The sequence below is a fragment of the Malurus melanocephalus genome, unplaced genomic scaffold (genome assembly GCF_030028575.1).
Source record: "Malurus melanocephalus ecotype Western Australia unplaced genomic scaffold, MMel_1.1 scaffold_53, whole genome shotgun sequence".
NCBI classification, from domain to species: domain Eukaryota; kingdom Metazoa; phylum Chordata; class Aves; order Passeriformes; family Maluridae; genus Malurus; species Malurus melanocephalus.
Window position 1 is genome coordinate 2,854,008 of NW_026623285.1, and position 27,993 is coordinate 2,882,000.

At 39.3% G+C, this 27,993-nt stretch overlaps 1 protein-coding gene across 3 annotated transcripts in view; it reads left to right on the top strand.

Moving 5' to 3' along the window:
• Nucleotides 1-3,392: 3,392 nt before the first annotated feature.
• Nucleotides 3,393-27,993, top strand: part of WIPF3 (WAS/WASL interacting protein family member 3) — a 35,589-nt gene continuing 10,988 nt past the window's right edge. Inside the window, exons 1-2 of one of the 3 annotated variants that reach the window (XM_057365521.1) lie at nt 3,393-3,468; nt 17,719-17,884. In XM_057365521.1, coding sequence (XP_057221504.1) covers nt 17,774-17,884 — 111 coding nt within the window. In that variant the 5' untranslated portion in view covers nt 3,393-3,468; nt 17,719-17,773. Of the gene's footprint in view, nt 3,469-3,876; nt 4,043-4,453; nt 4,518-17,718; nt 17,885-27,993 lie in introns of those variants that run through there. The other 2 variants (XM_057365520.1, XM_057365522.1) reach the window with 2 other exon arrangements.

Here is a 27,993-nt window from a genome sequence, read left to right on the forward strand (position 1 = left end):
ATTTGTAAACATGGCTTCATTGTTCTGTAACAAGTAATTCATGCACTTTTAGGAATTTCTTGCTAAAACGTATTAGATGAAACTAAAGTTTTGAGTTACTATTAACTCTCTGTGGAAAGGAGAGTCTGTACCAATAATAAGGGAAAGGTAAATATTTGGAGACAAATATATGGGAATATCTCTACTCTCACRTAGGAAAGTCTCTGTTAATTGTGTTAGCTCTAAAGCTAACAAAGTCATCAAACACAATGGCTGAGACCGTTATTGCAACAATTTTCAAAYGCTGAAAGCTATTAAGAAGTGTAATCAAATGGTACCCTGAATGTAAGAAACTTTTTTTTTGCTCTTAAGCTTCTAAGTTCCATGCATTTTTATGCAAAATATATTTTTTACATCATTCACAAATGCCTTGGCCTCTGGGTATTTTTGCTATGTTTTAAAAAATGCATGCATAAACAAAGGCAAATACAAACCAATTTGTATTTTCTGAGATGCTTTTAGCTTTGATTGCAGTTTAAGGTTGYTTTTTATTTGTGTGTTAAAGTTATGTATTTTTTGTTTGTGTTCAGTTGTGACTGGAAATCTTTACATGTGCTTCTTATTCAAAATACCAAGGCACAAATGCTGTAAGAAGATTTTCAGCTTTTTCTTACATTGTCTGGAGGGGAAAAGRAGTGTAAGTACTTAGGATAAGTATAAGCACCTCCTTGGCAAGTATTTATGTTGACACATGCCAGCAAAGTCTCACAGATTGTTGTTCTCAAAACCAGTAACCACACCAAAATGTTCTGGTTCTTCCTCTGTTTGGGACACGCTATCTCCTTTTTAGTGGTTTCATTTATTTAAGGTATTTTTCTTTTTTTTTTTTTTGTGTGGTCTTTTTTTTTTTTTTTTTTTTGTGTGGGATTTTGAGGAGTCTTAAAGATGACAGTGTCATAAACACACTTTTCGTGTAGAAAGGTATTTTTAACAAAAAATGGTCAATTATATATTTGTTAAGAATGATCATCATCTAGGATTGARCAAGTTATGAACAGGAGGAAACTCCTATGAAGTTACATGCGGGGTTTTGTTCTAATTTTCATTTGTTTGTAGTAAAAAAATTATTAATCAAAATGAAATTTCTCTCACTCTCCATCAGATACTGTAGCAGCTCACCACAGGCCRTTCATGTCTTTAWTGGCCATGACTTCTTGGTATGGAAYACAGAGATTCTGCTTCCTCCTGTTCCAGGTTACATTTATCCTGCCATTCACTTGTACTCTTGTTAGACTACACTTTTGTAATGTTTTAGRAATTATAGACTCATAATGAATTCTGCTTTCAGCAGAAGGGCCAGGACCAGGAATGGAAGGGTGCAAAATTCCTCATTAAGTCTGTCAAGGCTGAAGATACCTTCAGCTGGGGTTCAGCTGTGCAGGGCACAGCAAAGGAAAGAAATGTAGAAGTATCAGCTATCTGTTCTGAAATAAAAAAGATGACAGACCAGGGCTGTAATGTTCCTCAGCACAGCCACTCAAAAAGTCCTCTCCAGATTGACCTCAGAGACATGTTCCCAGCCTGTGACAGAACCCAAAATAATTCTTACAGTTGCTTGTGAAATGGTACCAAGGAGCTACAGGGAACCAGAACTTGAGCCTAAGACACATACAGAGATTCTCCTTTTCTAAAGAAATTGATGTATTGTTTTATCCATGTTAAAATGTATTTGTCCAAAGTAAAAATATAATTGCAGTACATAGCATCATTTTCAATAGTTATGCAGACAAAATGTATGGAAAATAAAATTGCATTTATGGCTATGCATTGTAAAACGTATCAGTGTTAGCTACAAATATGTTTGACGTAAGTTTTCAGTACTAAAAATACTTCAAATTGTCTTAAATTGGTAGACAATAAAACACAGGAAAAGTACATCCTATATGATAATTTGGAGTCAGTTTTTTTCCTGCTGCACTGTTCTTATTGTGATCTTGGATACAGCTGGGAGGAAGAGAAGGAGGAGGAGAATAGGGAGGAGGAGAAGGAGATAGAGAATTACATGTAGAGAACCAGAACAAATGGGGGTTTCAGGGCACTGACCCTCACAGAATTCCTTGTAGTTTGTACAGAAGCTTTTGCCCTCTTCCACTGTGCACTCCAGAGGCACCTTCCTTCTRATTCAGCATGAGAAAGGGAGCACCTCTTTCCTTGTCCCTTTTCATTTGCATYTCCCAAAAACAAAGCAGGAAGAGGAGACTTTCATAACTCCCAGGTGTGCAGTCTTGTAGGAGTCTCTGAATGAAATCTAATGCACAACAGGTTTCTGTAACTAGCCAAATAACACCTACTGCTGCATACTGAATGAGGACAAACAAGGTACCACAGGAAAAGCTGATTGTTTCTGACCAGACCAGTGTGYAAACTTTGTACTGGGACAGTCCAGCCCCACAGGTGGAAATGGTTGCTGCTGCACTGGACAAATTCTGCAGTCATTATGTGGACCTTGTTGAGAAGTGAAASAAATAAAATTGAATAAAAGTCATAGAAACGGAGAGAAACCATTTTTTTTCCTGCAGGTCTTGCAGTTTGTTCCTCTGAAGTTCCTTTTCTATCTAATCCAAAAGGTGGACAAAGTTCATTACAGCATTAGCAATCTAAAATCAAGTCTCACTGAGACTAATTTGCATGAATAATGAAAGCAGTTTTCAAATGTGGTATTATATACATTTTTAATAAGTAAATGCTGACATTTTGATTTTTCTGGGGCACTACCTATGACCCTCTTGGCTTTGTTTCATGCTTTGAAGTTCTAGCTAGTAACCAGCTGGAAAAGGGTTTAGAGCTGCCTGACTGCTGTGGAAGCAACTGAGGCRGTTACTTAGGACTGAAAATTATTTCGTCTGTCAAGCAATCAGGGGGATACTTTCAGAATAATTAATCAAAACCACACCTCTGGACAGACAGGACATGGAGACTTAGACCACTGATTTTTGTGCCCCTGCCCTGRTGAGCMGAAGGGCCTCAACAGCCCAWTGTTGACTTTCCACCAATCTCAGGMTGWCATTGCCATCATTCAGGTCCAGTGACATTGATTTGTCTGGACTGCTTGATGAGTGAGCAAGGCAAAGAAAAACCCCAGTTTACATTTTTACAATAAAACAGGTTTTCCAGACAAATCCAGTGAAGATGGGCCTGACTCTCAGCCACCTGAAAACGCCATCCAAAGGCTTTTTGTTTTCCAAAACACCATCCAGCCAGGCAGACCAGAACCCACATTATGATTTTTAAGTTATTCATCATCATCCTCATTCCTGATGCACTTGTGCATGACAAACTGGGGGTGCCCCATTCCTCCAGCTATTTGGGAGGCTGCTCCACTGCAGCTCCCTTGTCCTGATGGAAACATGGAAGGCTCATTGGGCGAGACCTTAACATTCCCATCTGCAAGCATAAATAAATAATAGAATAAATCCAGAAGAAAACAAGGTGGGGTTTTTTTTTGTTTGTTTTTTGCCCAGATACTTCTAGTGCATTATCAGGGGTACAAAACACAAGCATACCCAGGCAGCTCCAAGCAGAAGGCCCTCACAGCGCTGCTGGGCACAAGTGTTTTGGCAGGTGGATGTGTTTGGGCAGGGGAACAGAGTAGGGCCATCTTTTTTTCCGTGCCATGGGGCAGAATTGTGGCATCCACGTGGGCTTTTAAAAATAGCTTTGTCTCTGCCAAGGCAGCAGCAGCATGTGGGTGGGTGCGCCCGGCTGCAGCCGGACTTCACCCTCGCACCAAAGCCGCCGCGCTCCCAGGGGTGGGGATGGAAAGTGGGGCCCGCGGGTGGGCGGGGTGTGTACGTGTGTCTATGCGTGTGAAACTGCTACTTTTAAATACACATATTTGTTTTTATTCCCTCGKGAAGACTGGGGCGGGCTTTTTCCCCTCAGGATCTTGAGATCCCTGCGCTCCTTCCCCCGCCCCCCGGCAGGGGAGACGGGCGGCCGCCGTACCTGGCGCCCTCTGCCCGGGAGGAGCCGCCCCGGCCCCGACGGCACCGGAGCCGAGCAGGTGGGCGCGGAGGGGCGCGGAGCGGGGCTGGGGGATCCCCGGGTCCTCTCACAGCCTCGGTCACAGGGGGGGCAGCCGCAGCCGGCCCTCGGTCGCCGCTGGGGCCGGGTCCGGATCCGGGCTCCCCCCGCGCCGCGGGGCCCAGGCGACTCGGCGGACAAAGTTCGTACCGCGGCTCAGCCCCGGCCCCGGCYCCRGGCAGCGTCCGGCCGGCGGGGCAGCGAGGGCACGGGGTGACCGGGACACCGCTCCCCCCGGGATGCGGGGACTCCCGGCGGCGGAGGAGGAAGCGCGGCGGCAGGTCGGGAACGGGCTGTGCGCTGTGCTGCTCCTGGTTTGTCGAGCAGAGCAACACGGGTTGTTTTCAGGCGGTGGTGGATGGCAAGAACTTTTTTTTTTCCCCCGAGTTCTCGTCCTTGAAGGAGATGTGCTGGAATAGGTCAGCTGAAAAAATGGGGCTGAGCTAAAAGCTCAGGTAAAAGCTACTGTGTATTAAATACTTACGAACATATTGGAGGGTGAATGCTGGAGGAATGTTGGAAAGAAGCTCTTAAGAGTTTAATAGAAATTAGCATGGATAAAATTGAGACTAAAATCTAGTGACTTTCGCATTGGTGCTATTGCAGAGCGGCAGGGAATGTGTTAGTAAAGGGTAGAAAGCAGGTTTTTTATTTCTCTTTGGATATGCTCGAGTTTGCAAGGGCATAGAGATGGTGTTTTATGTGACAGCCCGCATCTCTGGGGTGTGGAGGAGGGTGGGCTTGTGTCACTCAAAAAATTCAGGAGTTTGAGAGTGGGGAGGACACGGGAGACCAGCATGCCTTTGTTTTGCTTGGTTCTGAAAGCACAATGTTATTAAGCAAGATTTCTGAAAGACAGCAAAATAAGTGCGATTTAGGAGAGAAAATATTAATATAAGAAAAGGGTTGATGATTTCCACACAGAACGGTCTCGGGGCAGTCTGGATTGGTGGATTAAAGTCCGCAAGTGCTCCTGCTGATTCAGACAGTGACATATTGCTGAAATYGCGATAGCAGTGATACCTGTTAGCATGCACGCTGCATGAATCAAGTCGTTGAACTGCTTCCTGATAAAATCAGTGTTTTCAGTTTCTCCATCTGTATATCCAGCACAAGTTCCTGTTTATCTAACAACGCGTGTTTGTATAATCAATGTTAACATCTTCAGCTCGCATGCTTTGTGCTGAGAGGCAAGCCACSGGGCAGATGATCAAGGAAATGAATGCAAGTTTATTCCGTGATGGCAGACGGAGCTGGGACGCTTGTTAGGTATGTGTGCGTGGGGATGGTTCCYGTTCACTGCGTGAACCTGTGACCCAAAACAGTGTCCCGGCTGCAATGCGCAGGCGGTGCAGACGCTGCTGCCACCCACGGCTCTCACGGGACATTGCCCTGCGTGCAGTGGAAAGGCTGAGTCTGCTTTGCTGTCASGTACCGGCTTCCATGTGCAAGATAACATATGAGAAGCTCTGTGTGGGACCCTTAAAGCAGATTGTGTAAGTGTGGTTTTTTTAACTGATAGACTGCTTTGGCTGTTTTGCTGTAGATGATGATGACAAAATCTGKGTTAGACTCATAACCAGAAAAACTCTGTGGGAGTTGTTTTTTTTTTCTGTAGAAGATGCGGGTTAGGGAATAGGGCTTGCAATTTAAGTGTGAAACTTTTAAAATCTTTTTTAATCAAGGATATATATTCTCTAAAGACAGGGGTGTGTRAATAGTTTGATCAGCTTTGTATACAGAGGCTTCGGTTGCTTAGGGGCAGATGCAATGCTTAATTCATTAGCTGCAGCGCTCAAGTTATTGCTGGTTTGGATCTATGCCTGAAAATGATTGAGATGCACTTGAAATTCAGATTCTGTTATTGTACTGCACTGGAAAGGGCAACATATGACTGCATTTATCAGATCATTTAGTATTATAAAAACTAACTTCCTCCTTTTTTCTCTCACTCCTACTGCACCTACAAGAGGAAATATAAATGAAGATCCTGTAACCTCTCAATTTCTGTTACTACAGTAGTGAATGTACAGTCAATGTTTGGGCTCTGTACACAATGACTTCTAAATCTGAATTTGCCAAAAGTATTTAAATAGTTGTATTTCAACAGTAAATCAAAACACAGSAGTGTCACATCTCAGCAACCACACCATAAAAGTCAGCAGTGTTTGTTGAATGTCTTAACAGAATCCTAATAGATAACCTTTATACTTAGTAATTTTGTTGCTTGATGAGGTCAGTATTTTGGGGAACACTGTCCTCTGAAAAGAAGTCCTTGAACAGAAAATAATATCTTAGTCATAACAAATAGAAAAATATTTTCACATTTTAAAAGAGAGGCATTAAGAATGCCAAAGCAGAATAACACAATTTACTATTTTATTTCTAAAGTAATTATTAACTTATATTAAGTATTAATATTAATATTTTTTAAATATTTTAGCTCAGAGGAGAAGAAAACAGTGAAAAGACCGACATGAAATCTCTTTGTTAGTCGTAACTCACCTATAAGCATCACATTACTTTTTCAGAAGTATTTGCTTTTGTGGAATCTTTTCTTCTCTGTGCTCTGTGACTGGGACAAGTTCTGGTCAGTCATGCAAAGTAGGAGACTGGACAGACTCAGCCTGGCTTTCTTGCCCTTTRCTTCTGTAAGTTGCTGATCCTGCAGGATAATGAGCATCTGCTGCATTATTATGTGGGTATTTTGTGCAGTTCATTTAAGTTCTAATAAATGAGATCWTAGATGAAAAGTTGAAGCTCTGGGGAAATGATGCTAGGTTCTGCTGTGCCAGAATAAAGATTCCTATCCTCTTCAGAGTGTGTGTGAAATTAGTATCTAACTGGACATAATAATCAAGTACGATAGCCAGTAAAGTCTTTTATCTGGAAGTCTTCAGTACTCACATTACACTGAGTTACCATTGGCTGCTATGCAGTTTTGAGATGCAGCTTTCTGGAATGCCTTTAACACTGTTCTTATAGATCTTCCTCAATTAGTCTGTGTTCTTACACAAAGTAGGTACTGTCTTTGAAAGACTGAAGCTTTCTGAAAACGGGCTTATAGTAGCAAAACCTTAATGGTACTCCACAGTTGCTTTTTTATCTGTGGTCATTCTGCATCAGGGTTGTCTGGTGGTTTCATAGGCAGGATGAACAGAGATATAAAGAGTGCTATATTTGCAAACAGAAAAAAAATGTCCTTGGTGTTTCCAGATTGTAAAGAAAGAAACTATATTTTAAAATAAAATTGTATTTTTTTTAATCTGCCCACCCTAATTTGACTTCTGAGTATCATGGACTCATTCAGTATTACATACAAGAGAGCTGTAAAGCTGCCTTTTGATTGCTTTGAAAGTATGTGAAACAGCTAAAKGATTTTCATAAGGTGCAAAAAGCTTGTTTTCATGCCACAGTAATGGAAACAACAGCTGGAACAGATCTTACTGCCAGAAATATCTCTCTCTCAAATAAGATGGCTCTCTCATGGAGAGCCTAATTATTCTTTATTATTGACCCTGTGTCATCTTTCACCTTTGTTACTAATAGATATATAACTCTCTGTGGTGCTAATGGTGTCACTGTAGCCAGCCCAGACCAATGTAGCAGCTATGCTATAACTACAGTATAAATGCTTAAGTGAAAAGTGGAGAAAAACTGGGCCAAAAGTCCCTCCAAGATCAAGTTCACTAAGCATAACAACAGAAAATTCAGCGTGAAAGCGCTTGTTCAGTCTTGACCCTGCTCTTACAAGTGTCTAAGAAAACTAAACTAAACAAACAGTGTCTGCTCTGCAGCTTCTGTGTAATGGATATTCTGTGTCCTTCCTTTGGACTGGTGGCAATTGCAATGCCTGCCTTGATAAATGGAAGTGTTGGCTAGAAATTGCAGTGCTTCTGCTTCATTCATAAGAGAGGGGTAAAAGGAATGAAGTGAATTAAGAGGTTTAGAGATAGTAACCCCTTTGTGTTGGTCTCTTTCACGAGCCACACACAGGTCTGTAAAGGGCTGCTGTATCATTTAACTTCTTCTAGTTACTATATCATGATTTCCTATTTTTACTGTAAGTAACAAAAAAAAAAAAAAAAAAAAAGAAGATCAAGGAGAACAGAATATGGTACTGGATCACAAAAGAGAACAGAAAATGGTACTGGATCACAAAGGAGTCTCTTTTGGGGTCTTTTGTACCCTATTGTTTTAAAGCTATTATGTTATTGCTTTCTTAACTATTGCATAGTTTTGTGAAGAGAAAAATATGTATGCACCAGCACTACTGATGTGTATAAAATAGTCCTGACAGGTTTTTGGCTGTTGTCTGAGTCAGTAACACTTTTTTTTAAATGCTAAAGAAGAAAATAAATTACACTATATCTGTTCAAAATCTATAGATCTGGTGCATTTGTTGAGTAGACACATAAAGAAAATCATAAGGTGCATAAAAGGCAAGCCAGGCTTACAAACCAGGAAAACAGACTRGGGTTTTAGCAACTTATTTCCATAGGGAATGTTTGCTTCTCCTGAAGATATGCAAATTGCTGTAAAAATGTCTGTCAAATTCTGCCTGGGATTTGGACAGAAAGTTGCTTTGATTGGTCAGCTGTGTGAGTGTGAACAGCTTAACACATRTTGGAGATGTTTCTTCTGTTGCTGCAGATTTTGTTTTTTTAAGTACTTTCAGAGTTAGTCCCTAAAGAACTGATCTCAGTTCTACTGAAAACAAAGAAAAATTTGGCATAAAAAAATAAGAGATGGATTAGTCCCTAGATGAGTAAATTGGCAGAGGGGGTGGAGACTGTCTCTAATGTACTGTGTGAGTGATAGATGTAGGGCCTAACAGGGCATTTAATGCAGAACGAAAGCCTTTTTTAGCCTTGACATGACTAAGTAGCAAGGAAATTATGCAAGAGCGGATTGTACAAAATATTCTTGGATCAAGTGATCATGAGTTTACGTTGACTTAACAGTAGGATAAATGATGCAGTCCCATGTGGGGGGACTTAGGTTTGCTGTGAACAAACTGTACCAAGAGCTGCAAAGGCAGAGTTACTTACTTTTGCACCATGTGCAATATTTCTTTTCCCAGGGCAGACAAATCTACCTTTTAAATGAAAAGCTTCTWTTTGTCTTGCCTCACATCAACAGCAGGCAACAGGTGCAGAGAGTGATGACAAGGGCAAATAAAGTGGAAGGTGGGAATGGAGAAACAGGTAAACCATTAGAAGAAGGGAGAAATATTCATGAAATGAAATACAGAAAGAGGAACGGCCAAATCCAGACTGGTTAAAGTGAAAGCTGGAGTCCCAAACCAGTGTAAAACTTGACTGCAGAATTCATGGAAATAAGGAAGTCCTCATCTTTACCCTGATTGGTCCAATGGTAGCAATACTGAAAGTATACTTGGGAGCTTTTCTCCTTTGTGTCTATGATTGATACAAATGCAAAAAATAAAAAAAAATCTTCTATTGACATTTAATCCCTAGAATCATTTTCCTTCTTCATCAGTTGAACTCTTCATTGAGTTGAATCCTCAATGTAAGTTGAGGATTTTTAAGTTCATGATGTTCATTGCTTATGACATATACARGTGGGTATCAATCACAATTTCTTCTCTAAATATAATGACTTCCCCAAGGAATTATAGATGAAGTCCTTTAATAAGTCAAAGGGCTGAAACTTCAATTTAAGACTCTTTTTTTTTTTCTGAGGATTCTGTTTTATTAACAAGTCAGAACTCGGCCTACAAATCAAAACATCTTTTGTGTCAGGGATTTTTGTTTTGTTGCAATTGCAAATGACTGCAATTTGTCRTTCATTGTACAAAGTAAAATCACTGTCCTGAGTAAATGGCTGTAAATTTGGAGCTAGATACTTTATGCAATGCCTTTAAAAACAGCTAACAATTTTCTGTACAAGAAAGCATATTTGCACCTTTATGCATATAGGAAGTTTTATATCAGCTTTGACAGGTAAGGGGCAWTAAGTACACATTGAACATTATATTTTCAGAACAATGAATTAGTCAAAATAGCAAAAATACAATATTATGGTAGCATAGCAAGGCTTCCTTAATAACATAGGAGTTTACAGTTATGTACTTGTATGTATGGAAGATTTACCTGGTGTAAAGGACATCTGACATGAAGCTAYCAATTATGCCATCAAAATGGGACAGCACCTTCAACAGGATGGACAGAAAAGGTCATGAAAGTGAGAATGAATAAACATGTTCAGATGTTATWGTTTAATTTGTTAGGCTGTTAGGGMTAATGTTTTTACCCCTGGAAATTGATTTGAAATGGAAATTAAGTAGTCACAACTTCCCTGAAAACCAGACTCAAAGCTTTTCATTCTTCCTTTGAGGTGAGGATTTCCCTGGCAACTTCTTCCTGCAGGTGACCAGATCATTGTGTTTTACATCCCTCATGAAAGACAATTCTCCTTATCACATGCAGTGATCACAGGCCATGCTGGGGCCTCATACTGTATTGTAGGAAAGAATGGTGCACATTCAATTGCAAAATTTATTTTCCTTGCATTGCCAGTATTAAACTGTTTCTTAAGCTGGTAGCTATTGGCCTGATGTGGCATGCATACAGGTTTCTATAAATTTATCTTTTCAAGATGTAAAGCTGTGAGAATAGGACCTTTGATAAAATRTCATGTGGTTGAAAGGGGAAATTTCAGAATTATTTAAGAACTGGATTTTTAAAGTACTCTAGTCTTCCGATACGCATGTTTGCAAATTCTTTTCACTTGACTGGCATTTYGAAACAGGGTTTAAGCTGTCTGTAGCAAATATAGAAGAGCAAGATGCTGAATATTGCCTTGTTTGCATTTTTCATTTTGATGCTAGCTACCTAATTGGAAAGCAAAACTTTCTTCTGTTAAGGGAATTGGCTAAACCATGTTTGGAATTTTTTTGGTGTAAACYATTCTGTGTACAGGTATACTTTTCAAATAACTCTGTATTATACAAATCATAGTAAATAAATATATGAATAACTATAAAAGAATATRTCATTAATAATTATGTGAAAATATACAAAAATACTCTTAGCAGAGGCTGCAAAATGTGCAAATGTTAACCTGAAACATCAAATCACCTCCAGAGAGATCAAGTGCTGCTCACACTGATACTCTTGACTAGTAAAACAGTTGTCTTCAGAATGTGGCAGTGACCTTGAACTTCTACTGAGCTGCACTTTCTTTAGCTTAGGCCAATGATTAACTTTGCTAATGACTGTATATCAAATTCACCATTGTTTGTATATCTGGCAGTGAAACAAGCCATGTCTGTCTTTGTGTGKATGATGCAGTATTAATTTCAAGGAAACCCTTTGTATAAATTGTTTCCTTTGAAAAGTTATGTCTTTGTGCAAGTCCTAATTACTTCTAATTTGCCTTATTTGTCTTTGGACTCTTAACTTCAAGTTAACACTACAACAGGCACAACATATTTCTTCTTTGTATGTGTTGTTCTTTTCTCTTACTCCCTATTTAAAAGAGGATGATGAATTCTCTTCTGCCCTGTTACAATCAGTCTCCTATGACAGATCCCCATGGAGCAGAGGAAGCTACACCCTGCAATAATCATATGTAGGGATGTGAAGTCATCTGTGCAGCTTTGCCTCTGAAGGGAGGTTTGTCAAGGCATAGCACTGGAATTTCTGGCCTCAGCACCATACGGACTCCAGCAGAGATCTGCCCACAGCACACATGGAAGAAAGGCGTCTCCAGATTCCTGTAGTCTCTGCTGGGTCAGACCTGGACAGTTTGTGGCAATTTTATCAGGCATCTGATAGAATAAGAGTCATGCTGGGTTTTCTTCAGGCAGAAAGGGGAAGCAGCCCTTAACTGCATTAAGCCTGGTGGAAATAGTCCAAGCTGAGGAGAACTTACAGTCCTTGGCTTAAATTCAGGATACTGTTACGTGCTGTGAGACAATCCTACAGACCCTGTGTAGACAAATGCTGCTTAGAAGTGTTTCATCAGCTATTTAATGGAGAAAGAGCCCTTCATTAAGGTTTGCACRTTCCAGTGGAAYTGAAAAAGCCAGATTCTGCCTTTAGTTGCAGTGATGTAAATGATGACTGAGAGTGGAAATTTCTCTTGTATGCAATTCAGGTGTACAGCCGTTAGGAGCTGGTGAAAGGCTGGAGTTTYCTTAGTCAGCCATAAGAATATACATGTGAAAGTCTTAATGGATGTACAGTAAGATGGATATGTGTATTTGGGTATGTGTAAGGGTATTTGCTTTTCTGCTGTAAATGAAGGTCCTAACAGTTTGACTYGACACTTCTGCACAGTTCTTAAATGTCTCAAATGTAGCAGAGACTATCAGCTCTGTTGTGAATGGGTCTATCTTTGCAGGGCAAAAAAGAGACAGGATATTCAGAGGCTCTGCCTCAATTCTTCCTTGTTCTGTTCTCTAAACACAAGAAGCCATTCACACCCTAAAAACAAAAAAAAATGTAAAAATGTACTATCTAATACTTAAAAATTAAATGGTTTGATTCTCTTAAAATTAGAATCTAGACTAGCTCATTCCAAACAGAAGCTTTTTCCAAGTCTTTCCCAGTTGTGTGATAGTGACAGCAGGAAAGTTGTTCTGTGTAACACACATCTACTGTTCTGTTTTTCATCTTCCCTGTATCTACAKGTGTTATACTGTCGTTAAAAGATCTGTGGACTGCTCATACCAGTGATTTTAGCTGTTCTCCTGTGTTTCACAGGAGCAAATGGGGACAYGATTATGCTAATTGTCATCTTTTGAGATCATGAAAGTTGAGCAGGTGGTTATTGATGCTGTTTTTTCACATGTAATTTTGAAATTATGTGAGCTTTCTGTTGAAATATAAGGATTAAAAAGCTGTAACTCAGAACAGTACCRTTAATGAGGAAATCATTTTTGATTATATAAAGGTTGATTAAAAGATAAAACCAGTTTGTGGTCTACCTTTTTTCTTCACTTTTTAATCAAGAAAATACGACCAATGTTATAGATAAGCTTTCCTGCACACCTTTGAAATACCTACCCCAGCCTTTCCTTTGAAGGAAAAAAAAACCTATACATTTCCCCAAAGCTGAATTACCTATTTCAGAGGGTGCAGCTGCAGTGATTGCAAACCCAGGAATAATGAATCAGTTACTGTGCAGTCGTTTCTCCCATTTGTTTATAAAGGGTCAAATTTTCAATTCCAAATGTGTTGTTTCTTATTAATGACTATAATACCTAAATACGTAAAGGCATTAGCCATTTAAAAAAATACCCCTAGTTAWGAGTTGTTTTAGTGCATAAATGCATATTATGCACATTAAATAATGATGTTTTTGTAATTGTGATGTTTTATGTGTGATAAATTGTGATGTTTTTCCCATCTGTCTTTTCTCCTTCTAGACAATATGTACTAAATTGAACATACAGCTGTTTCATGCCTGTCCTTTCCATGATGGGTGAYGATATTTTGGAATATTTTTTGCAGRCACACCTGTGRTGGTTCTGCTGAGTGTCAGTGTGGCAGGAGATGTGTGTCCTGCTGTCCAAAATCCGCTGTTTTTTAGTGTGGCTCTCTGCTCCCAGCAGGACTTTGTTTTAGTGTGAGCCCAGCACGGTGGCTGTGGCAGTGACACTTTAGGAGGGGACCTTTGGGAAGCACTTGGATCAGAGTTTGTGCACGTCTGGGCAAAGTGAGACCAAAGCTACATAAAACTTAGGCAGGGGTTTTGAGTTTTCCACAGACAAATCCAGTACAACACTGAGAGAACAGTCCATGAAGAAGAAAGATCTGCACCTCCTCTGTCTTGTCTGACACTTCAAAATTAAARTCTGGGTGAAGACTTTATTTGGGCCTTCAGGAATTTGGAGCTTGAGTCCTTACATTGATGACTGCAATCTGGTTCTTAAACCCGGCTGCTATTCAAGCACACACAATGAGAACATGCAAGGAACAATCTGTGACACCTGAAATTACCGGGTTTTGAATTATCCTTACCAACAGAACAAAAGAAGACCAGTTGTTTTGAGATCAGAGAAGAGTAATAATCTCTGACTGACAAGAAGTTCACAGAATTGTGAGAGGTAAAAAACTCAAAAAATAGAACAAATACTTGTAAATGTACTTTTGAATTACAATTCCTATATTYCACAAAGCTGATGCTGAGCAGTAGGAGAAACTATTTTGCTTGGAACAAGGTAGAGTCATCTGCAGTGGAGTGCAAATGGGATCAAATTAAGAGAAGGRGAAATTAGGCTGTGTGTCAGGCAATCTGAACTGAAAGAGTTATTTGACTGGGAAAGTGCTTCCCAAGGGAAATAATAAAAGCCACATTATTTGGGACGTCTAAAATTAGACTTCAGAAAGCACTAAAAAAACGTACAACCTTGCTTTGGTAGGGAGGTGGACTAGAAAATGCAAGGTTGGGATTTTCTTTTCTCTTTCTTGCAATAAATTCTACAATTGTTTGTCTTGATTCTATTCTGTGATATTTAAGTCAACGTAAGATTTACATTGCTTCTTGCCTTAGGAAACTGAGGTTACWCACATAGCCTTCTCCCCTCCACCTATTGTCAGGCTTTTGGACAGTTCTTTTTATTTCCACCCCTTGGGGACAGTTCAGACCCCTCTCTTCCAATTATAGATATGTACATTTAGAGGAGAGGAGAAAGGGCAAATGCGCCTTAAGGATCCTTGGTGGCATTTCCCTCTTGCCTGGCTCTTTCAGACACTAAAACTGATTAATGTGATACTCCTTCTTTTGTTTTAATTCAGAATTTATTTAGATTATTATGTGCAAATCCATAAACTCGGCATGGTCTGAAGCTATTGTGGGAAATTGCTGACCATGTTTTAGCCAAAAAATATAATGAGGGGAGAGGAAAATGAAATACATTTAACCAAGGAGCAGAGGTTTCCAAGTAACATGTGTTGATATTGAAAGTGCTGCAGCCTTCTCCATGATTTCCTTTCAATACAGACCACATGAGATAGATGCTGTAACACAAAAAAATTCTCACGGCCAGTCCCACATTTTTATAAGTTTTTATAAGTTAAGAGTGAAATGTTTTTTTATTGTAAGTTARCTGGAAATGCCTGCCTTTATCAACATACAGTGTCTACTTATGAGATGGAAGTGCTCCTTTCAAAGCCCACTTGAACAAATAGAGCCCCCAAGTGGAAAATGTTTCTTCATTGTGTAGGTATTACACCCTAACAGTGCTGRTATAAAAAGCATGAATTTTGATGTSTACACAAAAGCACACCAAGGTCAGAACATCCAGCCTCTGAATTTGGCTAAGAGACAAAAGAAGGCACGTAAGCAGGATTTTCTGAAAGATGGTTCATTTATAGAAGGTTTGAAACAGCATGGGAGGAAAGCTATATGGTACCTCCAGTATTTTGTTTGAGGGCTGTGTGTTACAGCCCCTGAAATGCATTTTTCCTGGTGTCACTAAACRGGAGGATATGGGAGTGGGATACACAGTGAACAGCTCCTCTGCACTGAATTTTGGGTTGTCGAATGTCTCATCGTTTCTAGTCCTTGACTTTAGCATGCATCATTTGGAGGAACAGGTGCTGGSGCAGGGACAGGTGGAGAGGCAGATAGAAAAGTCATCTGATGGCATTTCAAATTGTGACTTCTAAATAGCAAGAGCCAATTCCCATTTCCTTTCTCCCACTGCTACTTGCCTCCAGTATGCTCTGCCTCCTGCTGTCATTCATGTGGTCTGCTACAGAAGCGTGGGTTGTATTTTTTTTTTTCTAATTTGACTAAGAGCATATTTCTCATTCTAAATCCTTAATGAAGACAAAAGGCCTGTATTGCAGGGTAGGAAGATACTAACCCGAAACATATCATTAGCTGGGAAGACTCATTCTCCTTATGTCCGTGTTTTTGAATGGCTTAATTGAGAAAAAGAGATATCTTCTGAAAATGGGTTTTTGAATAGGGCAACAATGAGGGTAGAATGGCGGAGATGCTGTGATGCCAGCTTTCTTGGAAAGCTTCATTAAGCCATTATTAAAGTGTTTGTAACCAATTCTGTTACAGATCAGAGTGCTTTGATATGCCAGTCCTTTGCATAGTAACCTCTCAAGAGAGAAACAGAGAGTTTCAGAGGCTCTGCATGTTCAAGTTTTGACTGATCTCCCAAGAAGTATTTTACAAGATAGAGAAGAAGAAAAATACTGATATTACCTGGATATTGTTCATGTACTCTAGGTAGGAAATGTGAACGAGTCTGCATATACATTTTCATTTCACTACCTATTCCAAACWAACCCTCTAGCAAAACAGCCTCAAGACTGTAACTTGCCTCATTTTTATGCTGTCTTCCCTCCCAAACTTTTCCAGATTTAGCTGTTGTGCCTCCTCTTTACACAGGTGATTCTGAAAAAGCATAGAGTGCCTGTTTTTATAAATGAAGGGAGAAACAAGGGGAATAGGGTCTGGGAATAGTGGTCTTTTCAACTTAGMATCAATTTCTAGTAAAACATCAAAATGCGAAAAATGTTTTTAAGACCTTGCTGAAGACAGGAAAACAAATCRTCATCTAGGGAGATGTATAAAGAGTAAATGTGAGAAACCAATGTAATTTCTTGTTAAGATAAAGCCTTGCAGCAAGAAAAGATAAAGAATATGACATATTTTGTGCTATTGTAGGGCTTTTGACACCGTTTCATATGACATTGTGAAGAGTCTCAGAAGATAGCTGTGACATGAKGGATGTAGAACTAGATGTAAGACTRGATGTGTTGGGAGCATTTATCCAAATGTCACTATCAAAAGAAGATTTCAAGTATGGCTTGCAGAGGGCTCTCTTTGGCACTGCCTAGTACTTTCATTTCCAACTTTACTAATGAAATGCAGGGGTTTCTTGTTAACTTTAAGGATAACTGAAAGGAAACATAGTCACACTGAGAGTTGGGTTAGGTATGAAAATCAGTGAGTGATGCACTGTCATTCTGCAAAAGATTTTTTTAGAAAAAAGCATATAGCTTTTGTTGGAAGGTACATGACTTKTTGTTGGTGTCTTACTAAAGAATTGTGAAAAATAACAATTAAAAATGGCAGGAAAAATACATGACTTTAAGACTTGAGACGTCTTATCCTTGACACGATTTCATTTGTTAATAGAAGCTTTAATTTGTATCATTATTTTGTTACTTATTATTCAGAGTTTTTTCCTCTTTTTTTTTTATTTCTTTGTTAAAGCATTGAGTAAGTCCACTGAGCCATAAAAAGTCCCTTACTCTGTCTTTGGAGCAGCAAACCTCTGGCTTACAGTCAACAGAGTTTTTGTCCCAGCAGGAGTGTCTACATATGGTCAACTGTGATTTGTTCTCTGCAGAATTGCATGTCAGGGCTATGGGCTAGGTTAAGGCACGATGTAATAGYTGGACAGGCTAGCATCTATGCATTTGGTACTCATGGCACCGGTCCAGATCCCAGAGCTTGCTCTTTAGATGTATGTTGTCATCATAGCTGTAAGGAGGCTGTCCGTTCTGTAGTTTTGGAACCAGTGCAGTATAAAAGTCTTCAGTCTGCTGGGAGATAGATATTTGGCCGATCTTCAGCTTGCAGTGTATAAACACATTCCTCTCTGTTTTTTCTTTTTATTCTCCCACTTTTCTTTCTCTTCCCTTCCTTCTCCTCAAGGATATAGACTTTGGCTCTACTTTTCACAACTGCGTGAAGCTAGAAACCTGAACGGATGCCKGTGCCACCGCCACCTCCACCTCCTCCTCCTCCACCACCTCCACCACCTTCTGGAGGGCCCCCTCCACCACCACCTGCTGGAGGGCCACCTCCACCACCACCACTGGTAAGACTGACTTYTCATTTGTATGCTCAAAAGCTCAGCTATAGTAGCCAGCTCAAAACTCACAGGATTTTTGCATGCATATTCATAGCAAATATCCAGATGCTTGTTTTGCTGGCATTTGTTCTTCTGCTCGTTACAGCAGTGATCTCCAAAGTAAGGTGTGTGAGATGATCCATTGGGGTGTGGATGAAAATACTAGAACTTCTTCATACATGTGTATAAAGAAATAAACCCATGTATACGGGGGTGCAAAATAAACCTATGTGTACTGGAGTGCATGCTCAAAAATCCTGCTAGGAGTACAGGATCAAAATGTTTTGAGATTATTAGAGTGCATATGGTGAGAATTTAGCATTTGTGAATACTTCTCCAGCCACAGGGAATTCATTTTTGTATTGGTAATGTGCAGATGGTAAGTATTAATTTCTTCATCCTTTTTCTTACAGCTCCTTTCAAGACTCACAGTGTTCAGCTGTGGGTTTTGCCCTTTCTAGCACATGCCRTCTTCCTGGGGATACAGCACAATATTCTTTTGTACATGTGCAGGAACAATTACAGCTTGTAACAGATCATTACTGTGTGTGTCATGAAGTAGAACATGTGCCTTGCCAGCATGCTCACAATAAGAGRAGGATGCTCTGGGTGGAATTCCAGGGTATTACATTTTCATACCTTCACAATCAATTATTGTACCTATGGTAAAACCTGTTTAAGTCGTTCCTTCTATTTGGTGCTCAATTGGTCATAACCTGTTTCTGCACTGAAATTCTTAGACAGTTTTTGAAAGAGTGAAACCCCACACAATTATGTTCAAGTCAKAAATTCTCTCCTGACTTCTTTTCATATATTTTTCTGTTACTGCTGTACTTWTTTGCAGAGTGTGTTAATCGCTGTAGAAAAAGATTTCTTGGTGCTTCAAATGTACTTCAAGCATAATTCAATTTTTTTTTAAGAACTACATTTCTCCCTTGCATTCCCTAGCATCTCTACCTATTTTGTTCCCAGGAAGGTCAATTGATTTTGTTTGGCAGTGATCATAATGCTCTTATGTTATCTTTTTTTTCCAGAAGGAGGTTTCCTTGCAAGTTCCTCTCTACTGCTTTACAGGGTGAACCATTTTGTAAAACTCCCCATGAGCTGTGGAGGTGAAGAGAAGGAGGATAGATAGAGCAAATGAAATAAGCAGTGTTTAAGTCTTTTTAGCATTCAGTTTCAACTTTGGCACCATGAGCAGTGTTTTCAATTAGCAATTCTTCTGGGCTGGTACACWACCTACAGTTAGAGGCTGAAATAAGTGGGCTGCATACTGTGAGCAGCTTAATGCTCACAACTGCAATTAAAGTCAACAGAAGCTTACRAATGTTCTTATGCTAATAAATTTAGATCAGTAAAGTGTCTAGAGATGTTTTTAGATTCCTCTAACATATGCCAATTGTTAATGAATTGAGAAAGCTAAGAGGACTCCTGAGGATCATTATGAACTGGTTTAGGGTTTTTTKTTTCCCCTTCCCTTTTCTAAYGACTAAAGYCACTACCATGATAGGGTTTTGATAGAACAAGGCTTATTTTCATATTTTATTTGGATCATTCTCTTTCAAATGGAGTGGTCTGTGTATAAGATATGCAGAATTCATAGTCAGCTTTATGTTGGTGACATGATACATATGAGTTGTGTTTCTAATTAATGTCTGRTATTAAAACCTTCTTTTTAATAAGCATTGATACGAATAAGAGCATATGAATCAATGCAAATAATTAGCAAAACAGCTCAGCAGAACATTGTTTTTTCTGCAACAGCAAAATTACTTTTYCCTGTCAAAACTAAATGAGAGACAGGATCAGCACTCTGCCTGGTTGAGTTCAGCAGAAGCACAGAGGAAGTGTCAGCTCTCCAGCTGGTGCCAAGTTAGACTAAAATCTTATGGYTGGGGAGTCTGCAAAAACTTGCCAYAAACCCTATTTTCTCTTATTAGAAAACTCTTTTCTAGAAATTGGCATTTGTCTTTTACAGTTGCTAAACCACCCAGCTGTTGTTACAGCTGGTAAATTGACAGCTGGGGGATGGAAGAAGGAAAAATTTTAGCAGGCATGTTGCTTTAAGGGAAACCTTCAAAGCAAATAAGAATTACTTGGCCAACAGCTGGAAAAATTCCAAAGTAAACAGCGCTGTGATTTTTATTATACTGGCATAATTAAACCGAAGTAACATCTGCATGTTAGCAATTAAAAGTTAGGGTTTAATTTCACTATTGATATGCAGGTGARCCTCTATTTAACTTACTTGGTTTATGTTAAATGAAAAATACCTGTGTGTAGGTGGGGCTTCTGGAATCCTGTCCTTTCTCATGATGCTGTTGCAGAGGTATCACAGACTTTTCTTGCTTTTTTAGTTGTGGATAATATTGATATTCATAAGTTACTGATAATTTGCTTTCATCATCAAGAAATTTTTAGCAGAAGTAGGCACCTCATTATCTTTTTCTCTGCACGTTTTCTTTGCGAATATTGTGAGCCATGATCCCAAATAATTTTGCAGTCCTTACTTTATGTAAATTCTGAGCACTGTTGGCACTTAGCTTTTTTGTCCTGTTAGCTCCTTCTTTTAGCTCCTTCTTAAGGCAGAAGAAAAATTCTTTCTTAGTGTTTTCTAAGATTTTTGGCCTTGTTCCTATTCTTTTCTAAGACTTGTGGACTTGCTGATATCCTTTAAGTGCTTGTACTGACTTCTGCTCACAAAAGTTGTTACAAGACAATATAAAGTGATTTGGAATAGTATTTAAGACATGCTAGGAGCCACCTGTGCCCAACAGCCAAAAAGCAGCTGGCTGGTGGACCAAACTTAAAGAAAGCAAAGTGGATTTCTTGGGAATGCTAGGGTATCTGCTGTAGGAGATGTAGGTGGCTGAGTCAAAATGTAAATAYAGATAATTGGATTAATAGAGCATGTCTTCAAATGCCTGCCTTCTGGGGGTCATAGAGATGAGAGGGGTGAGTAGGCAGGAGAAAACTGTGCCCTGATATTTTCTGGCACTGGCTTACAGAATTCAAATCTCTTCTTGTTCTCTTTTCCTTTACATCTCAACAAAGCACACTTAGAAAGGAGGCATTAGGGTGTTTGTTCTAAAGCTCTTTTAATTTATGGGCATGTCATGTAAAGTGGTTTTTTTTATTAGGGTTTTTGTTGTTAGTTTAGAGGAAGAGGGTGGTAGATTTGAGGTTTTTAAGGCTTTCTGCTCATGAAAAGCTTCTTTTTATTCCCCCTCTTTTTCTTTTACCACTCTAGCCTTTAAGTTTGTCAAATGAGGCAACCCGGTTAATTTTGGTTCATCATATTTTCTGGAGTAGGTGCCACCACTGAGACTGATCAAAAATTTTCTCTACTTAATTTCCCAAGAAAAGGCTCAAGAGAGAATTTTGCTTTGATAAACCCTGTTCACTTMTTACATGCAGTGATGGCTGCTTACTGCCGTGTAGCCTCTGTGTGTATGAATTTCTAATGTTATGATCAGTCATCACCTATTAAAATGTTAATAGTGAAGGAAGTGTGGATGTGTAGCAGCCCTGCTGGGTTGTGCCTTACTCAGAGATGTTTGTTTAATGATTCATATGTTTGTGGAGTTTCAGAAAATACTTCTGTTCTCCTTAGAATTGTTATTATTAAAGTCTTAGCATAGACATTAACCCCCAAAATCACAATGGATCAGATGATTAAAGCTAATAAAGCAGCACCAGGTGTTTATTTGCTGCCTTATGGCACATTGAAAACTAGGATAGCAGGAAGAGAAAGTAATATAGTTCCTTTGGTGATAGAAATGTGAAACTTGAAACAATGATGAATGCTAGACTTGCATGTAGATTAATCTTAATGATTAACTCATTCTTATTTAGTTAAAATTAAAAATTAAAAAATAGAATTACTGTTGTAGATAACCTGTCAGTGTTTRCCAAGTTTGTTATTCTGATCTTATTTTCTACTCTTGTTATAAAAAACCCAGAAAAGCAATTCCTCATGATATAATGATAAAAGCATAATTTACACAGAGGAATGATTTTCAAGGTTCAGAAAAACATCACCTGATCATTTTCCTTGGGAGGATGTTTTTTCCCTCCTTCATGCAGTTGTTAGAGTGAAAACCTTSCTGAGCTGTTTCCTTCAGCCTTCCCAAGAAATTCAGAGAGCTACAGKGTTCATCTGAAGCTGTGTAGGAGTTGGTTTTGCTCCTATGACATTTAGCACTACTGTTCTTTGGAAAGAGAACAAACAACATATGTAAAACATCTTGGCTGAAGATARTGATGATTTATGGTATTTTGATTTGATCTTACCAAATATAGTRTGAGAGAATGTGTGCGTGTGAAAGTGCATATGCATAAATGTTTGGGCAGGCTTGCTAATTATTTATTGTAAAAGTGAAAGCAATTTCTCAAGTTTTTATTCAGCCCCCTAGACATACAAGTGTAATACTGAAAGAACAGAATTGTACATGGTGCCAATTGCAAAATAAGTAGGAATATGTTTATTAAAATTTTATCTGAGCTGTAAGTTCGTATTTATTACTTTATCATGGAGACCCTAGGCCAGGCGACACTAAATCATATTATTTATTGCTGATAGGTAAAATATACCAGAGTGAGAGAAAGTGCAGGCTTGGTAATCTTGTTGGTGACTAATCATTATACAGACTGTGCTAAGGGCTGAACTAAGCACAGCTAAAATTTTTGAGTGCTTTGGTCCAGACAAAATAAAGGATACTGATTTATAGTGTTTTAATAATATATCTCGCACCAGTCTGCTTTCATAAAGAAGTGAGAGGCAATCACATAGAAAATAACAATGCTGTGTCTTTGTGTGGTTTATTTGACTTAARTTTCAGCTGTTGGAAAATTGGGATTGCATAGCTATGGCATCTCAAAATGTTGCTGCTGTAGCCTTCTACCCTTGCAGTCAACAATACAGCAAGGGTAATTGGGAGTTGTGAGAGGTGGGGAAGATGTAAAGAAAACATAAATACTTATTAAATTTCATCTGCCGATTAATGTTATACCTTTAACCTCTTACTTAAAAGAGATCTCAGAATTATAGCAACATTTGAGTAGGACTTCTCTGAATGGCTGGAAGGTGACAGTGCAAGAAAAGCTAGTTTCTCGCTATTCTCTCTTGGATTGACCATWATTTTGTGTGGATGTTATAAGGCATTTCAGAATGATCAGTAGCTTCTGCACAGGTAGCTGGATATGAGAAATGGCATAGTGTTCTTAGAGAGAGATTGAATTGCAATGTGTGTAGGTTGTTACATGCTGAAGTTTTTGTTGCCACTACTCATGGTATCCCCTTGTCATTCTGGGGACTCTGCTATGACAGTGAGAATAAACAGTGATAGTGTCACCAGCTTCCATGGTGATGTTTTAAGCCTTGTGCTGTTTGATGTTTTCATTGCAATGCCAAGGCCTCAGATTACCTTGTTTATGTAAGAGTTTTCCCTTTCTTTTTATTGATGCAGAGGCAATCATGGGACTTTGAATCCCAAAAATTTACAAATCAAAAGATGAAGTTCAAAAATATTTTTTTAAGCCAGTCTCAGTGTATTTAAGGTATTTGACTTGTGATCTTTCTGGGCTGCTGGATAATCCTTTTAGAGTAGTTGAAATTTTATACTGCCTCTATTTTGGTGGCTTCTGTTACTGCACATTTTCTTTCAGTGAAAGAACAGTGAGAATTTACATTTAAAATGTGGGTGTCATAAAGTCAAATACCCACAGAAAAGCTCAGCAGGTATAAATGATCCTACTGATTCTGCTGCATTTTTGTGTTCAGGTACAGAAATCTAGCAACCCACACTRGAAAACTTTAGGTATACCCTAGTTAGTAAACCCACAGCTCCGTTTGAAGCAGGAGAAATTGAACCCYTCAGTATACAAGATTCTACATTATCTGATGCAGGTTTGCTAGCATGAAGTGCAGAGGGTTTATTGGGTGCAGTGGCATTGATTTCTGGTGGTGTTAGAAATGAGCACTGGGAATATAGACGCTCCTGCTATGCTGGKTTTTGTGTTCTGTTCCCTGCCACTGTGTGCTGGTAACTCCAAGAAAGTGCAGAGCAGGCACCAGGCTCTGCTAACCCTGAAAAGCCTCAGTATTTGGGACTAAAGCCAGGACTAGGCAGTGGCTATAGCACCAGGAAGAGATCCCTAACAACTTCTGCACTACTTCCCTTGCTGGGAGCTGAGGAACAAGGCTGTGTAGACACAGCCKATCTAAGGACACACATTGCACCATGACCTTTTCAACCCGGCAGGTTCACACTGCAGAACTTTGTGCGATGGAGGCTGGGATCAGGGTTAATCAGTACTGAGCTGGGTGTAGATGGGATCGTCAAGTGCTGGTCCTGTCATTCTCTTGAAACAATGATTTCATTAGCTGCCAGGAAGCTATTTGGCAGGTCCTTCTCGTGTGGGTTCCCTCAGAAAAGCTGGCTAGAGAGTGACCCCTTGCATGGGAAGCRTTTGAAGCTCAGCTTGCTAGAAGGCTGAGAGATTGCCAGGTTTGCACAGGCAGACCAGGTGCCAAGAATTCATTTGTTTCGTCCTATGCTTCACAGCAGAAACACAAGAAGTGGCTCTGCTCTTGCAAATGACCATGCAGATGGAGTCCTGCACCGTGGCCTCCCRTAATTAAAATGCTTTAAATCAGAGGTCAGAGTTCTACAGTGAATAGAACCAAAACTGACATGTACCAGACCTCCCAAGCTTCTTTAGAACCGAACAGTCAAAAATATTTAAAATAAAAGAGGACATCTACTTTGTTGTTGAGAGTTGTTGGATTTTTTCTTAAACTGGAAGGGGGATTTTTTWAATATTTTATTTTGCATTTGACAGTGCATGAGTGAAACCACACCTGATGTATATGTAATGTAAATACAAGAAGGATGACCATGTTTTTCTCTATGGCACTCCTGTTTGGGATATGCTGGAACCTGGATTTATTTTATTATTTTAATAACCTCTTTTTTTTGCTACTGCTTTTCTTGGCACATTCCTGGTGGAGACTTTAGCTGCTGGTTTGAGAATTCTTTGTAAAAGCAACACTCTTGCCTGCTGGGCAAACTGTTTCTGTTGCAAATATAAAAACTTGAATTCCTGGCATAATTCTAAACTAGAATTGATCTTGGGATCAGGTTCCTCTGGGGYTTCAGATTACATGTTGAGCTACAGATGCATAGATAACTTTAATAACCCTGTGCTAAGGAAGACATGCTGGTCAGCTGATGGTGAGATTTCTAGTCAACTTCCATGTTTTACTTGGTTCCAAAATAGCCTCATTCTTTTCATAAAAAATTATGACATTGGAGTTGTTAGACTCTTCTGGCATCTTACTGGCAATATTACCCTTTTTTCTGTTAGTTCTGGTTTTAAAAAGGATGCAGTCTTTGAGGAGCTTAATTTATTTAAATACCTTAGACATGATTGTTACAGATGCTGTGGTCAGCAGCAGTGGAGGGAAGTTGTGGACTATGTTGCTTGCAAGCAGGTCTTCCCTGTTCTTAGTCCACTCCTTTCTATCAGAAGGGTATTTTAACAGACTGTTGCCCCTTGAGGCCCCTTACTCAACGTCTGTGCCCTTCAAGAAATTTGTGAGCATCACCCCAATGCCTGGCTTTCCTTGAAAAGGAGCAGGAGATTTATGGCTGGATGAGGACCCGGTCATCATCCCTCCCTTTGTGTTCTCCTGCTTGGAGAGTCTTGTGTTGCCATATGGGCAGTGAGAACACTCATCATTCTTCCTCAGATGGTTTACCAACCCCAAACAAGCTGTGTTTTCCTCTTGTACTCTCAGCTATCTACATGAAGCACATAACCCATTATGCACCTAGCTTCACCATTTGTGTCTTTGTTCCTGAAAAATATGTTTGTCTATACCAGAATCAGAATTTCAGTTTATTGTTAATATAGAAATWATATTTACATAATTTTGTTACATTTCCAGTGGTTTCTGTTCTTCCTTGATGCTTTTTACATTCTTTATTTAAGGTTTAGATSTTTTAGTTGTTTTTCACTATTGATGCACATTTTCTTTGACCAGACCTGCCACGATCATATTGCTATGTCACCTACACAGCTATTTCGGGGTTTGCCCTCCCTGCTGTTTTAGATGTTGTTTTAATTGTAGGCTTTWTATCTTGCATTTTTTAGCTTGAGTCTCTGAATCATGACAGATTGGATGCCAGAGAAGGTCAGGACTGGCTCAGAAACATTTTTTTTTTTGTCATGAATATGTGTCTYTGTGAACCAATATCATTTATCCTAGAGTTTTCTGCTCATTCTTTCACTGGCTGCACTATCTTTCCCTTCCTTAAAACCCAAAATTGAGGTGTTTCACCCTGCAGTGGTGAAGATCACTTGCCTGAGCCTGGATCTATGCAGGTTTGGCTGAGCATGGCAGAGAAAAAATAAGAAAGTGAGGGATTCTTAAGGAGTGTCCTCATACTCCTCTTTCTTGAAAATATATCCTGCTAATGCCTTCTGCAAATATCTGTACTTGACCTCTGCATTGAAATTAGGGGGCTTTGTCTAGAAGGGGAGGAATTCGTAATGGGGAAAGAGGAAGGGTGATTGCCATCAAATTCACAGAAACCATTTACATTATCAACAAAAGTGAGTGCTCTCCTTCTGCCTATAATAAAATGCTGATGTCGAATATATTGATTGGCTTTTAATTTTATCATTATATATCCCACAAAATAGTCTAGAAAGCTAAATGTATTTTGATGTTTTATTTGGTTTAGTTTTTTATCYAGTTCAGATAAATCATTTTCTACACAGGTGTCTTATCAAGTGTGTCCAGGAGAGAAAATCTACTGTGACGATACCATTCATCGCATGTTAGGAGTGTAAATATTCAGTACTATTAAATTCTCTGAACTAAAAGAGTATGTAGTGCCTTAAGATGGAATCATGTTTTATTGTATCTTCCTTATGGCTCCTAGTTAATTTAGAGTTGTAATCCTGGATCCTTATTTAAAATCAGAGTAAATATAATCCATGTATGGAACAGTATGTATGAACTGTGACTGAACTACCTGTCCAGAATCAGGCAGTTTTCTGTCCTTTTCTGTGTGCAGAGGTACTCTGAAATATCTGAAAATTACAATCAGTATTAATATAAACTTTTTCAAATGGCTGGTACCTTCTGCATTTACATCATTTTAGTATCTGAGCACGTATACCTCTTAAATATTTTAAGTATCGTAGGAGCCCAGAGGGTAGGTCGATGTTCCCATCTGTCTTTCAGGATGTAAAGTGACATTCTGAAGGTGATGCAAATATCACAGCAGAGTGTACCCAGAAATGGAGCTCAATGCCATCCATTTGAGTCAGTTTCCCCTACAAAAAGTCTCTCAGTTCTTAATTTGTCTGATACAACTCATTTTAGGGTGTTAAAATTGTGATTATTCAGGGTAAAACCTTGAGTGGTCCATGTTTTCAGAAAGTGTAAAAATACAGAGTTGTTCTTCTAAACTAAACAATCCACTTTCACAGAACTCTTAACTGGAAGAAGCTGTAACAAAACACAGGCTGTGCCTCTCCACCACATGGGCACATCAGCAAGCAGCCCTGCACAGGACCCCGTGACTTGTRCTTCACAAAAGACTCTTCTGCCAGAGAGGATCCAGCCTTGATCCTCTTGCTGGGAGATTGATATTCTGCTGCTGTCTGCAACTTGTCTGATTGCATCTCACATTAATTCACCAAATATCTGTCTCTGCTGCCTGAGTCCTCACCACCATTTCCCAGTACAAATTGTGGTGTGCAGGCAGACCATCCCTYAGATGGATTTCAGGATTGATGGTCCAAACTGATCTGCTAAAATCTGAGTTGTTGCCTCCAGAGTTTTGGACACTGCTTTGACRCTTCCTTTTGCATCTCCAGGTTTCCACTATGTAATTTTAAAGATCTGGAGACCAGAACTGAGCTTGTGATTCCATTTTTGCTTATGCTGRTTTTTCTGAAAGGAGGAGATTTATTGGAGGACCATGCTGACCCTCTDTGACACACTCACTCATTCAGCTAGCTGCTGGATCACCCTGCCAGGTTCAGGCTTGTGCCACTTG